The following is a 16117-nucleotide window of genomic DNA, read 5'->3' on the forward strand; positions in this document are numbered from 1 at the left end:
CAACAGTCTCTAGGAAGCGCTTTACGGCCCTCCAGGGTCTGCTGTAGTTCTGCGTTGGGTCTTTGTGTTTTCACTGGACTTTCCAAATCCCTGCGCACAACGGTTGAGCTAAACGCAATCAATCAGAGGTTGAGGATATGTTCTCTCTCTCTCTGTGCCTAAAGAGAGCTGAGCTGGAGAATCCCAGGCCAATTAAAAACCCATTTTCTCTTCTCTCTCTCTGCACTCTGTGGTGTCTCTATTGACCCTTCTCTCTTTCACTCAGAGCTTCAGTAAGCCAGGATCACCCCCAGCTTCAGCCTACACATGTGACGGGGTCTCAATGACATCTCAAAAACCACACATCAACTGCACATTTAAACACATCTGAATGAGGGAACGGCTGGGTCTGCATTCAGACGGCATGCGCAAATCAGCGTGAAATCAAAACTGACTCAAATCTTCTATCAAAATGTAAAAGCATTCTCCTGTCTCTCAAAACAATGTTTCTGCTGACAGTACCAACACTTTGAGGGAAGTGGAAAATAATAAAACTAACTTACCAACCATGCAAAACTTTTTTTAGTGCATTGCTATGTGGTTGCAAGGGGTTTATGGGTGGTTACGGTACTTACTAAAGAGCTCTTTGCCAGTTCTCTGATATTCTGCTCTCCAGACATGACGAGTCCCACCCGTTTTCATCCACAATGGAATGGAAGTTAAACGCCTTGCGAATTCCATTCCGTGTCATCATAAAGAATAACAATGATTTTCTCTCTCCAATTTGCAGGATTCTGAACGATATAGACAGACCCGCGGGCAGTGTGTGTCTAAATCTAAACATCTTTATTATTCCATGCATGGTGTGCGCGTGTGCGCGTGTGCGCGAGTCGGCTGAGGTTGAGAGGATTTCATATTAAAGAGAATATAGTTAAGGACCCTACAGTAATGCACCATAGAGTCTGACATCACAGCTCAGGGTCAGATCTCCTCTCGGCGCTGTTTTCCAACACAAAGAGTAGACGGAATATATATCACCCCTGAGAGGAGCCCTTCAAAACACGCAACGCTTTTCTGCAAGCATACAAAGAGGGACAAGGTTACTTCAATGCTGCCTGGTCAGATTACAAATCAACCGAAGCCCGTTTATGAGTCAGAGGTATTTAGAGAAAAATGAGCAATTCAGACTGTTCATATTCTGCTCATGTATTGCACAGACGTCAGTAAACAAGAGGTAAAATGGGTCGAGAGGACAACTATGGAATAAAACACAGTAATAGCATGCATTTATTAAACAAATGACAGCATTAAATTAATTAAAAGAGCAACCATGGGGGGGGGATGATGTCATTATCCCGGTTCGAAAACCTTGAGACGCTGGCACGTACAACACTTGCGCCATAATGCATGCAGGCCGCATTTCTATTCCAGACTTGCATGCACATTACTTCTTTTTTTATTGTCAAAAGGAGTCTGTGTTAAATAGGCCTGAGGACATGGAGGTGGACAATGCCTTTCAAACTGCTGAAATAGACACTGACTTCTGGTCGACTGAAGTGGCTTTTTCAATGCCTGATGGTGATATATAGAGAGAACAGGGTGACAAATGCTAGAAATGACAGAGACACTGAGTCCGAAATTCTCGTCCGAAATACAACCTCATGTTGTGTCAATCACATTTACACACTGTCTCCCGAACTTTCGTCCGTCATAAAAAAATATTCGATATTCTGCGTTTTTCGCATCTGTAGCAAGCATTTTCAAGTGTTTCAGAGCCACCAAATGACGAATATGACTCATTCGAATATAGTCTGATTCACAAAATGATTAATTGTAAATAAATATATAGGACCAAATAAATATAAAATTTAGGGCTGGGGGAATTAACGCCTTAATCTTTGCAATTAATTTGAGATGTTTAACACATTAAAAAAATTGTATGTAAAAGAACAATGTAAAAAATGTATGTAAGATTTGTTAACTTACATAAAGACAGTCAGTGTTAATGCTTGAATTAATAATATTATTACGCCTTCGGTTTTAGCATTGTGATGTAAAGATATATATATATAATCTGCATATGAATGGGACTGTGACTTCTAAAATGTTAAAAAAAAGTAGAAAAAAACCTCTAGGCAACTTGTGATCATAAGAAAGAAGGGCTTCCGTACAGTGTTGTTATTGTTAACTAAAGCTAAAAGTATTCCAATCCATTTCTGTTAATAGAAATAAATCTGAAATAAAATAAATATTAGATGAAAAATCTTTTCATTTTTCAAGGCAACATTTCTCAAGGTGGTGTAGCCTACTAAAATTACTAAAACTGAAATAAAATAAAGCTAATTAGAATTTTTTTTCCTTTTTTAGATTACTCTTCCTGTGCTTTCAGTGACGTTGGAAAGTGTTTTTCACCCACTGGTGGAACTTCAGACACAGTGTCCTTCAAACCATCATTCAAATCCACCATTCAATGTCTGTGAATCACTATTTTTGTCAATAATTCTCCACCCTTTACTAATAAAAGGAAACACCTCCAACCTGTCTCCAGAAACCACACAGAACACAATAAAATAAAACATTTGTAATATGTTTTAACATTAGAAACAATAATCCTGACAGTATAACTCTGACAGCCCTATAAAGAGGCATCTTGCATTACCTTTGCTGAAGTCTTTGGGGTCCAGAGAGAGGCTGTATCCCGGCAGGGTCTCCAGCAGGAGTTTGTAACAGGCCTTCCAGCCCGGCTCAGGGATGGTGGGAGCCACACACTGCATGGCGGCGACGCGTTTAAAGAACGCAGATTTACGGTGGAAGCCGATGAGCTCGTAGAGCTCTGACAGGACGCTGTACCGCTGGATCTTCTCCTCTTCGGACAGCTGAACACAGATAGGACCGTTCCTCGTAGAGCAACTTGACTGACTTGTTGCGGTTTGACTGAACATTGTTGTACATGCGCTCACCTGGCCGAGGTTGATGTAAACCGCGTTCTGCAGGAACTCAGACGCCTCCATGGCTCGCTTCTGAATGGCCAAGACTCTGACGGCCTTAATACAGGCCTCCAGCTCAATCACTCCAGCACTCTTATACTGGAAGACAGACAACAAGATTTGCCTTTTTATGACTTATGAGCTGTCAACTTTAAAGCCTTAATTTAGTGCCTTAATTATTCATGTAAATATTTTTTTTAGAAAAAATTAATTAATGTAATTAATCATGGCCCAGCCCACAAATATATTCCATTAGAGCAATTTAAGCTTAATAAAAATATATATACATTTATTTTAATAAAACAAATATGTTATAAATGTATTAGATGTGTAATTGTTTTTTTACAATTTAATAAATGTACTAATTTAAAAAAAATATATATTTTTATCATTTAAAAATGTATATATATATATATATATATATATATATATATATATATATATATATATATATAAAATTAAATGATGAATTTTACTAAATATTATTAAATAAATAAAATAAAAAAATAATTAAATTATATGATCAAATTATTAATTTGATAGTATTAAAATAATATTGTTATACAATAATAAATAAATAGTGCAATATTTTCTTTAGGTTTTTTTTCATATTTAATATAAATGGCCAGATCATTTTGATATTTTAAATCAAATTGCCATTACAATTTCAGATTGTAAAAATCACATAAAGGCAATAACTTGCAATATTGAGGTTCACTGATTAAAATATAAATGGCAAAAAAAATTGAGGTTCAAAAAAACGTCACCTTGTGTGTGCCTCTGTTCAGGAATTATTTTTTTATTTGTAATAATTTAATTAAGTTAATACAATAAGAAATATGGTTTTGATTGCACAACAGTTTTGCACAAATGGCCATATCATGCTGACATTTCAATCACGCTGAAATATAATTTCAGACTGTAAAAACTGCACTCTCTCTGAGACCATCCGGATAATAAATTGCAGCACTGAAACTCACTGACTAAAATATAAAGAAAAGACCTGAGGGTCAGAGAAAGGTCATGCCGTTGTGCCTCTTCAGGATGTGTCATCATATTTGAAAATCAAAGCTCAGCAGTGGTCAGCGGCACAAAGTGCTGTGTTCAAATCTGCGTGAGCAAGGCTGCAGTGCCCCCTGCTGGTGTGATGTGGCAGAAATGAGACCGGCCGGGACTGCACGAGCGACTCCATTCACAACACTGGGGTCAAATACTTGACTTTACATGAGCCAGGAACACTGAGTTTAAAATGCACCATACAAAGATATTTTAATTCCAGAATCTAGACCATCTCTAGGGGCTATTTGCTGTGAGACGCACATCAGCAGAGCCATTTTGGGTAAAACACCTGCATAAAACATTTGCCATCTCAGAGCGAGAGCTAATGAATAATGAAACGCAACTTTGAGTGTTTAATAAAACAATGTCCCACAACGAAGCTGCGTGTTAAAGTGGTTTTACCACAGCAAAAGAGCGTTGTTAGGCACGGCACGGAGAAATGTGTGCTTAAAACTCCCTTAACTGGGGGAAAATCACTATAACGCAAGGCTTTTAAAAGACGTGTTACTTATTATGGTCATGTTTAATCAAAAATTACAGTTTCATTATTAAACGATTTTGCGTTTAAACGAACCATGCCTGATTTGGGTAACATTTGATAAAGGTCCCATTAGTTAATGTTAACATAAACTAACAATTAACAGTACATTTGTGGCAGTATTTATTCATCTTTGCTAACGTTAGTTTAAAAAAAACTGTTCATTGTTAGCTCAGGCCCACTAAATAATAATAATTAATTAAATAACTAATCAATATTTAGATTTTAACAATGTATCAGTAAATGTTGCAATATTGCTAGTTTATTTTAACTAATGTAGTTAATGTTAACAAATGAACCCCAGTAATAAAATGTTACCCAGAGTTTAGAGCCAAAACTGTTTATAAAGCTGTTTCTGCAAAGATAAATTAGACATTTATAATATTATAAAAATATCCTGAAAAAAATACATCCACATGATTTCCACAAAAATATAAAAAAAATATAAAGCAGCACAACTGTTTTCAACATTGATAATAATAATCATAAACTGTTTCTTGAGTATCAAATCATCATATTAGAATGATTTCTGAAGGACCACGTGACACTGAAGACTGGAGTAATGATGCTGAAAATTCAGCTTTGATCACAGGAATATATATTCACATAGAAATCAGTTAATTTAAATGGAAATAATATTTCACAATAATAATGTTTTTATTGGCTTTGTGAACATGGCTGCTTCTTGAAAACAAAACTGCCCCTCCACATGAGAGAACATCCTCTCAGACAGCAGAACACACTCTCACATTCCTGTGCATGACGTTACCTTGCCGTAGTAAGAGATGGCCTCCTTGTATTTGTCAATGATGTCCTCCTGACTCAGGCAGTTCTTGGCTCGGCCGATCTCGGCGCTCGTGTCTGCACTGATGCCATTGGTCGTCAGAGCGCCTAGACAGGAAGACAAGAGAGAGAGAACCAACGTTAATGCACCATGATAAATGAAAAGAAAGTTCATTCTGTTCTCGGCATGCTAATGCAATGCTTGCATTCATGCTACCTAACTTTCAAATGTTAAAAAGCCAAAGGTCTGTAATAATACTAAAGATTTTATTTAGCATTTAACAGCTCTGAGATATGAGATGCTGCAAATGAGCCCATTTGTCTGATGCAAGACCAGGAACTCGACAAGCAATTTCTTGCATTAAATATGAAAGTCATCAAGAAACATGTTTAGAGGAATGAGAAAAATAATTACACACTCAGGGCGTTTATTAAAAAGAGAGAGAACAAATTCACCCTGTTTACTTAATCCATATCCCTGGTCTTATCGGGAACGATTCATCTGTGCATAATCTTTCATTACAGTTTAATAACCTCCTGTACCTTTGGAATTTTTCATAAATAAAGTTCTGTATCTGTACTGTTGGTTTTAACTTCCAAACTCTTTAAAGTAATGAGAAATCCATTTAAAATATTGAATCTATTGATTTTGCTATGCAAATTAAGTCTGTTTGTGATCATATAACTCAAATGGCAAACAAACACTGACCTCTAGTGTCAGCAAAGAGCAGATGTCGTAGAGTTTATTAGAATAAACAACAAGTTAAGCCTGTGTGTATAAGATCTATCATCAACAACATCAATCATGAGTTCATTAGTTACTATTAAGTTAGTTATTCTTAATAGCTAAGCATTATCATAAAAAGCACAAAACTATTTGATCAGTAAGTGTCTGCACTGCAGATTTTGTAATGGGGAATCAGTCATTGACCTGATAAAAAAATTAGACACAAAAAACATCACATCTAATGATTGCAAAAAAAAACAGCTATAAATCCTTTCAGCTGGATTTTAAAGTAAGGATTCACATCCATGCACTGGAATCACTGCAGATATTTTCATTTGCATCAGATCAGAAACACAAAAGGCCACCAAACACCTGCACACATGCACAAGCACAACAAAGGAACTAAAACTACATCACAAGAGCACAAACGGGCAGGCTACACGTGTGCTTTACTGTACCTGGATCAATGAGAACTTCTTGAGCGCCTGAAGACACAGACAGAGAGACAGAGAGAGACAGAGAGAGAGCCTGGTTCACTCTTGGCACAAGCTGCAGTTCATGGTAAGCCGTGTTAGTACAGCACACATCAGGGCACTAAATGGTCTGTTATGATCCTGGCATTGTGAAAAAGCCGTCAGTTCAACAGCGGTGACAAGCAGACATGCAGAACTGAGACGTGATGGACTCTATGTTAACAGACATCGAGGAAGCATGCAAGCTTAAACATGATTCGTTCTCTTAGTTTTCAATGTTAATATTCCTAAAAAAAAGCCTTAAAAAAAGTCTTTGGACACTTAAAATCAAACCAAACGGCATCTGTACAAATCAAGAGCTTTTCTCTATATTTTGAACAGCATCTATTTGTTTCATTTATGAAAAATGTGAAATGTCATTTTTGTCAAATGTTTTACTTTAAAATAAAACATGTCTTACTTTAAAATTTATTTACAAATACATTTTAAATGTATAACTTTAAACAAATAAATTTAAAATGTTTTACAAATTACTTTAAAATTTTAAAAATGTCTTTAAAATAAATGCCATTTGGTTTGACAAATTGTACGTTCAATTTAAGTGTGGCTTAAGTTTGCAAATACTTTATGAAGCACTTTTAGACATAAATCTGTAGAGCAAACCTCACCACAGTGGATTAATTAGCAAATGAAACGAGAATGAAACAAATGTGAATGAACGATACACCCGTTAATGAGTTCAAATATTATGTTATAGTGTTTTCAGGCTTCTGCACTGTATATACATGCAAATTAATGTGACAAAATCAATTAAATCCATTCAGAAAGAAAGAAATTCAGGAAAGGAAATTCAGAAAAGAAAATTCGGAAAAGGAAATTTGGGAAATGAAAGGGAAAAAAAAAGATAGGAAAAGAACAGAACAGAACAGCACATTTGTCGTGTGTTGTGCTCTCGAACTCTCACGCTCCTGTTCTAGATCAGCAGAACTGACTCAGGATGAGAATGAGCATTAATAATGACTGTCTCTGGTTTAGACTAAACACTTCTGCTGCTTTCTGCGAAGAAAAGGTGATGATTCACTCCAGAGGATGTTTTATTAAAGAAACAAACATCAAACCAAGAGCAGTAAATAACATCTGAGACACACAAGAGACATCCAACCTCATTCACACATAATCTCATCCACACACATTTATTCATGTTGTAATTAAAAACATATTGAGTTTCCATAGGAGACCCTTGCGTGTGCAAAGAAAACGTTTTGCAAATCACACATAATTGTCTCATTATGAATGAATCAAAGCAAAGATATGCAAAAGGTCTACAATAATGTTATCCCCCAGAATTACAAGTAAATATGAACTCCAGAATCACTCAAGCAACCAAAACAAAAGTATGAAGAACAAAATCATGGATCATCTTGATGTTTTTAGTTTAGTCAGATAAAAAGGGACGCTACAGATGTGTCTGACCGCACTGACCAGGTCTGTGTCTCTTCCCAGCGTCGGCAGCAGAGGAGACGCCAGGTTTACGGGCTCCGCTCTTCCCCGCAGTGCCTCCTGGGTAATGGAAGATGACAGACGCAGAACACAGTCCCTCCAAAGCAGCTGAGGAACAAAACAGAAACACTTTCACTCTTCTAACTCATCAGTCATGCAGGTCTATGGGAAAGCAAGATCCATTCGGGCACAGACTGAGAAGGTCTCCGCTGCTTGGAGTTGAAGTGTTGGAGAAAGTGATGAAAGTGATGAAAGTGACTGGGTTTACTCTGTTAGCTGGTCATCACGAGTTTAAAGATTGGGTTTAACTTTCCTCAGGCATGTAAGTGATTCTATCACACCAGATTCATGCAGTAATGTTGGAGTGTTGTGGTTGTACTTGAGGTGATACTATAATGTGATAGTTACATAATGCTTGTATAGTTCCTGTAATACTAGTCTTCAAAGAGCCTAGATGTTGTAATACTGGTTTCTCATGCCACTCTCACATTTGAGGAAATGGCCACCTTTACATATTTGGGTTATTATGGTTACCTAAAACAAATAATAAAACATATATACTGTATATATATATATATATATATATATATATATATATATATATATATAAATATTTTTTTTATATATATAGTATTAGTATTATTACAGAAACTTTATAGGTTATTTTTAACATGCATTATGTATGCAATAAAAAGAATATACCGTATATATTATTTTTAATTTTATGTATATATATATATATATATATATATATATATATAGAGAGAGAGAGAGAGAGAGAGGGAGAGAGAGAGAGAGAGAGAGAGAGAGAGAGAGAGAGAGAGAGAGAGAGATAGATATATTTATTTATTTATTTTTTTCAAACTAAAACAACTATTAATAAGACTTATATTGACCTATTTTACCAAACAAAATACTAAAACTTTAACTAAAATAAAAATAAAATCAGAACATATAAAAATTAAACAATTCAAAATACAATACTTATCTAAAATAGTGTCTCAATGATACTAAAATACTGAAGTCTAAGGGTGTGTTCACACTTGTAGTTCAGTTCTCTTGGTTCTTTTGGTCCGGACCGAAAAAGAAAATATTATATTTCATCCTTGTTCGCTTAGCGTTCACACTCTCATTTTTAAAATCGAACCTAAACATACAAAACAAAAAAGCTAAAATATACAGCTTTTATGATGTATATTTTGTGGAATATTTTGCAACAGAACTTACCAAACATCAAAAACAGTGCTGTGTGTTGGGCTAAACGGGCTTGTTGTATGTGTTGTGCGTACATATTATATATTTTTACCGGCTAAGAACTCACGAAAAGCTTAGAAAATGTGTAAAGAAGTCAAAACAGCACCAGGCACTCCTCCGTTACCGTTACACACACAAACGAAGATCTGCTGAAAGGAGACGGTGGTTGCGATGCCTGAACCGAACTGAGATTGGAAACGCAGCTCCTATGAAGAAGAACCAGGTATGCTTGAGCATTCTGTCCTTTTTACGGTTATGACATCACGTCCTGTTTTTGGTTCATGGTCTTTAGTAAATGTTGCGTTCATATTTCAGATATATCATATATCCCCCTGAAAAATGTGGGTTTGGGTTTGCTTGTTTGGTGTGTGTGCACCAGGGCTCGGATGGCAGCGTTCACACTTATTCAAATGAACCGTGTGAACAGTGAAACCAGTGTGAACACACCCTATGAATCATTCATCTTACCTCCCAGCCACAGGAAGTCATTGACAGAGCGCAGCAGCTCCACGGCCATGTGATAATGCACCAGGGCGTCCTGCAGCATCCCGGCCTGCAGACACAGATCCCCCACGTGCTTCCTCATGCGGCCCTGGCAGCGCTTCTTATAGTGCCTGAGGAAGAGCAGTCAGATAAACACTCAGCGCTTACACACACACAGCTCAGCTCTTCATCAACGCTCGCAGCCAAGTGCAGGTGACGTCAGCCATGTTTAATTCAAGATCTTTTATCAGCGGTGGATCGATGTCGTCTCATTTGGCTCGCCTTATATGGAGCACAAATATGCTGATGTGGTTTTGCATTAAGCTTTGTCTTCTGTCTTAGCCCGGTGTTTACAGACAGAGAGGGAAGCTGGAGGTGAAGAGATGGATGCGGAGGGAAGGGGGTGCACAGGCAAAACGCTGGGGATTTCAGCTAAAGGGAGCAAAAAGCATCTTGATGTCTATCCCATGGGAATGAGGGAACTAAAAAAATAAAGGATTTATGTTTATAAACATGAGGAGGTAAAACTGTGGTGGAAGGACCCCTATAGATAGTGTGCAAGAGGGTCAAGTGTTATTCAAGAGAGAGTTAGACAGAAGAGAAACATATTTTTACTTTCATAAATATATACTTATAAATATAGGGATGAAATAACAGTGACCATCTAATAAAATTAAATGATCAGTAACAGTTTTTCCAATTCAAGCAGCATATTTTTTGTCCTATGACTGATTACAAAACTGTTAACTAAATCTTTAAATATTCAATGCCAGGTTGGAACTCTAGTGTGAATGCAAGATTATTATTTTAATTAACGATCAATAGCTTAAACTTCACACAGCAAAACAGTTAAAGGCAATAACTTATATGTAGGAGTATAATACAAGTTGCAATGCTTATTTACAATGCATTAGCCTATATTATATTATATTATATTATATTATATTATATTATATTATATTATATTATATTATATTATATTATATTATATTATATTATATTATATTAGCCAAAATGTACATATCAATGAATCCCTAATAATGATAAATAACATATGAAGTATTACTTTAATATCCTATTAGTATAAATACAAATATATTTAAAATTGAATTATTAATATTATTGCTTTACATTAATTTACATAATATTTATAAACACATAATGTGTATATTATATTATATAATATTTATAAACACATAATGTGTATATTATATTATTATCCAGAATGTCTATATTCATGAATCCCTAATATTGATTGAATAATATATAAAGTATTAATTCAATATTTAGTATTATATGTTAAACACAAATATATTAAAAACGAATAGTAATATTATTTCTTTAATTAAAATCATATTTATAAAGAATCTATATTTAACTGCAGATTAACCTACATCCTACAATGGAGCAAACACAACTAAACTCAGATTATATTTAGAAATGGATGCCATATTCAAATTCATGCTGCGACCGTAGATGAGATGAGCACAAAGCTTTGCGTGCAATCCCTCATGAATTGCTGAATGGCATCCATGAACTTCTGCAGTTAAAGCAGACCTGAGAGAGTGACGTATATACTTGATCAAACACTTGACCCTGTCAGGCACCAGGACCCCGAGAATCTTGCCCATATTTCACCTTTAAACAATCGACTCAAAGACGACATGAGGACGCAAAGATTACACGCGGCGGAAAGCTCTTTTTTAACGTTCCTGCACATCGATTTCCATCACAAAAATGAGTTTGACCTTTCTACTCTAAACCGAGACACAAGAGAATCGAGGTCCAAGCAGTGTGTCACTGAAGGGGAGAGGAGGAGGCTGATCAGGTAATGAACTAAAGCAGGAGACAGAACTACCGGCTCACCTTTTCACACCCCATAATAAACTCACAGGACAGTATGAAAGAAAAGAAGAAAGACAAATAAAACAAGGCAAACCAAGAGAAGGGAAGAAAAAAACAACCATGAAAAAAAAAAAGAGGCAAAACTCATGAAACAGGACAGAAGATCATGCACGGTTGACCTACAGGCAAAACCATCATATTGTGGGACTCCTGGGAATCCAGTGTTTACCGCTGTGAAATTCAGTCTAAACTTAGGATGAATTACACACCAGTTTAATACTCTTTTTTTTGTCCAAAAACTGCAAGTATAAACAACATTAATGGTGATTAGGGATCCTTCAATATTTCAATTATATTCCTTGTTATGGATAATAACTGATAAACGGCCGATGTTAACATTTTCTAGTATTTTGTCTATATCAGAGTTTGTGAGGAAACAGCAGGGCGTTCCTGGGTTTATAAAAAGCTAATTATTAATTATATAAAAACTAATTAAAATAAATAAATTCTAAATAAAACACTAGAAACTATTTATAAATATAAATAAATAAATGTGTGTGAGTGTGTGTATACACACACACATTATATTGAAATATATTATATATAAATATATAAACCATTAACTGAGATCAGAGAACTGTAAATATGCATATGTGTGTTTATAAATTGTTAAAATATTAATTTAAAATACTTTAAGTACCATATATATGTTATGCCAAATGGGTTCAGCTGACAAAAAGGTTTGGGAAACCATAGTCAAAAAATAAAACAATAATTAAAACCTATTAATATAAATGCTAGAAATAAATGTATATATATATATGTATATACAGTGCTATGCATAAGTTTAGACACCCATGCTAAAGTTGACTAAAAAGAGGAATAAAAAATCATCTTTTGGAAATTGAACTTAATGCCTTAATTTAAAAAAATAGGAAAAATCCAACCTTTAAGGACACCAATTTTCTTTGTGAATGAATAATGTATCGTAAATAAATAAATGTTCTTCCTTAAAATACAGGGTGCATAAGTTTGGACACCCCTATGTTAAATTCCCATAGAGGCAGGCAGATTTTTATTTTTAAAGGCCAGTTACTATATGGATCCAGGATACTCAGCATCCTGATAAAGTTCCCTTGGCCTCTGGAATTAAAATAGCCCCACATCATCACACACTCTTCACTATACCTGGAGATTGGCATGGAGTACTTTCCATAAGATCATCTCTCAATGCAAATCAAACCAGCTGTTAGGCTAACTGAAATAAAACCATGCCAATCTCTAGGTATGGTGAAGGGTATGTGATGATGTGGGGCTATTTTAATTCCAAAGGCCAGGGGAACTTTATCAGGATGCAGAGTATCCTGGATCCATGAAGTAACTGGCCTTTAAAAATAAAAATCTGCCTGCCTCTATGGGAGTTTAACATAGGGGTGTCCAAACTTATGCACCCTGTATTTTAAGGAAGAACATTTATTTATTTACGATACATTATTCATTCACAACGAAAATTGGTGTCCTTAAAGGTTGGATTTTTCCTATTTTTTTAAATTAAGGCATTAAGTTCAATTTCCAAAAGATGATTTTTTATTCCTCTTTTTAGTCAACTTTAGCATGGGTGTCTAAACTTATGCATAGCACTGTATATATATATATATATATATATATATATATATATATATATATATATATATAGATTAGGATATTTGCAAAAGTTACATTAAATCGTGATATTAAATTATTAGTGTGTAAGATTAAGATTAGTATTAGATGATGGTGAAGGTCCCCTAAATAAAAAAAAATAATAAAAACAGCTTTAATATTAGCTGATAACTGATATGATTATTTTATATTGTCCATCCCTAATAATGATGCTTGCATTAGCAGGATCATAAATAAATGGTAATTGAAGTTTCACCAGCCACCCTTCTCTAGACATAAGCATCGACTACTGAAAAACCAATATGGGTTGAATATTATGCTGGTCACCAATAAAAACAAGTTTAATTTCTCAGTAGTTTATCATTTGAACTGAATTTCTCAGTAGTTTATCAATTGAATGAACATCCCCAGAACCCAAACTCACCTGCTGTCTGTGTCCAGCCCCACAAAGTCCTTCTTCTCGAACGGCACACACAGCAGTGTTATCTTATCGCCAGATTTATCGGTTGCCCTGTCCAGCCTTTTCGACTCCAGGACGATAAATATGGACTCGACGAAATCCTCCACCCTCTTCTCCACATCGGGACAGTCGTCATAGCTGGGGTAGAAGGCCACATCTGTGCGCTGCTGCTCCGCCAGCTCCCCCTGCAGGCCGAACACCAGCAGCCGCGAGTCGTACAGCGTGGAGCCGAACACCTCCTTCTGCCCGTGGAAGCGGTCTGACGTCTGGGGCCACTCTTTGGCCGCGGTGCAGCTGGTGACCGAGATGAGACCCACCACTTTGCGGTGAGTCTGAAAGTCGCCCCAGTCGTTGTTCTCAGGGGGGTAATGGTGCCGGTATCGGATGAACAGGACGCGCTGGGAGTCCCGTATGCTGACCTGACTCACGCTGACGATGCGTTTGTAGATGCGGAAGAACTGGTCCTCTGGGACGATCCCCACGGGCTGGACCACCACCAGGACCGTCTGATGGTCCTCAGCACACTGCATGTAGTCTGGGACACTCATGTCTGCATACAGGAAATCTAGAGGAGGAAAATACACAAAACCATGTGTTATTTTACTATGGCAAGTATTAAAAGGGATCTAAAAGATCTACTGCAGGTCTAGGCTATATATAAAAAAATATTGAAATATTATTACAATTAAAGAGATTACTGTTTTCTGTTTGAATGTATTGTAAAATGTAATTTAGTCATGTGATACAAAACTGAATTTTCACATTATTACTCCAGTCTTCAGTGTCACATGATCCTTCAGAAATCATTCTAATATGAGGATTTGCTGCTCAAGAAACATTTATATTATTATTAGCAATGTTGAAAACAGTTGTGTAAAAAAAAAATTTTGATTATTTGATGAATAGAAAGTTCAAAAGAACAACATTTATCAGAATTAGAAAATGTTGTAGCATTATACACTGCCGTTCAAATGTTTGGGGTCTTTTTTTTTTTTTTTTTTAAATTAATACTTTTATTCAGCAAGGATGCATTAAATTGATCAAAAGTGCCAGTAAAGACATTTAATCAAATAAATGCAATATTGATAAGCATAAAAGACCTCTTTTAAAAACATTTTTAAAACTTACTGATTCTAAACTTTTGAACGGCACTATATCTATGTATATATATATATATATATATATATATATATATATATATATATATACACCTATATGTATATTAATAATAGTAATAATTTAATTTAACTGAAAACTCTCCAATAAAAACCACATCTGCAAAAGTTACCAAAGCAGGAAGATGAGCATAACGGCTTACTGAAATTATTGATATTTCACAAACTCTAATTATTTATCCATTTTCTTCACTTGAAATTAACTTTTACGAATTACCTCAAGGTTCACATTTGACAAAATTACTGTGTAATCTTTATTTTAAAACACTTGACACAAGGACTACTGAAATACGTTTAGTAGCCTAATCTTGTAAATAGCACAGATATATGCATGAAATATTCTCAAAATATGTAATATGTTACACATTCATAAACATAAATTGAATAAAACATGAATGCATTATAACATGCAGCATTGTAAACAAACCAGCACAACAAACAGCCAAATGTTTCACCATTGAATGAAACCTTATCGAGTTCCTATTTTAATTAAATTTGTTTCATGAAACAATCATAGCTGTTTATTCATTCAAAATGATATATGTGTGCAACATATTTGTTTATTTTGGTCTGTTTTCAAAGGCGTGTTTGAATGAAATACCTTCAAATTCAAAAGCAGATATCAATGTGACAACAGCGCAATAAAGTAGGCTATAAACCCCACAACATAAAGTGTAAGATTTATTCTAAAAAATAATGCTGACAGAATAATTATATGCGTTTAAAATGTGTGTGTAAACGCTTGTTTTTACTCACAAACGCTCTTCCTGTCAACACTGCTCCTGCTTCTTCTGCTACTGTCTGTCTGTGAGAGGCGTGTGACTCATACTCGTGTCTATAAGCGCCCCCTGTTGGATGAGCTCCAACATGCATTACTAATAATATAATATAATATAATATAATATAATATAATATAATATAATATAATATAATATAATATAATATAATATAATATAATATAATATAATATAATATAATATATGTTCCAGTGCCTGTTCTACATTACAAACAAATAAATGACGGAATTAAAAGTTTAAGAAAGAAAACATTACTGAACTTGTGAATAGCACATGTTAATCGTATTTCAAACATGTAATAATATATTCAGAAAATGTTTCCAAACTGTGATTGTGAACGAGAGATCATCTGAGAGACCGCTCCACTCAGAGGCTGCTCACGCGTCAGACCTTTC

General features: G+C 35.2%; 1 protein-coding gene across 2 annotated transcripts in view; it reads right to left on the reverse strand.

Moving 5' to 3' along the window:
- The window catches only part of trappc9 (trafficking protein particle complex subunit 9), a 181541-nt gene extending 165808 nt beyond the window's left edge, over positions 1-15733 (reverse strand). Inside the window, exons 1-8 of one of the 2 annotated variants that reach the window (XM_079589901.1) lie at positions 15682-15732; positions 13715-14315; positions 9769-9914; positions 8029-8154; positions 6532-6558; positions 5333-5454; positions 2940-3065; positions 2639-2855 (exon numbers count right to left, since the gene is read on the reverse strand). In XM_079589901.1, the coding sequence (XP_079446027.1) occupies positions 2639-2855; positions 2940-3065; positions 5333-5454; positions 6532-6558; positions 8029-8154; positions 9769-9914; positions 13715-14298 (1348 nt within the window). In that variant the 5' untranslated portion in view covers positions 14299-14315; positions 15682-15732. Of the gene's footprint in view, positions 1-2638; positions 2856-2939; positions 3066-5332; positions 5455-6531; positions 6559-8028; positions 8155-9768; positions 9915-13714; positions 14316-15681 lie in introns of both variants that reach the window. The other variant, XM_079589902.1, reaches the window with a different exon arrangement.
- Positions 15734-16117: the final 384 nt, after the last annotated feature.

Source organism: Phoxinus phoxinus (assembly GCF_949152265.1).
Source record: "Phoxinus phoxinus genome assembly, chromosome: 19".
Taxonomy (NCBI): Eukaryota; Metazoa; Chordata; class Actinopteri; order Cypriniformes; family Leuciscidae; genus Phoxinus; species Phoxinus phoxinus.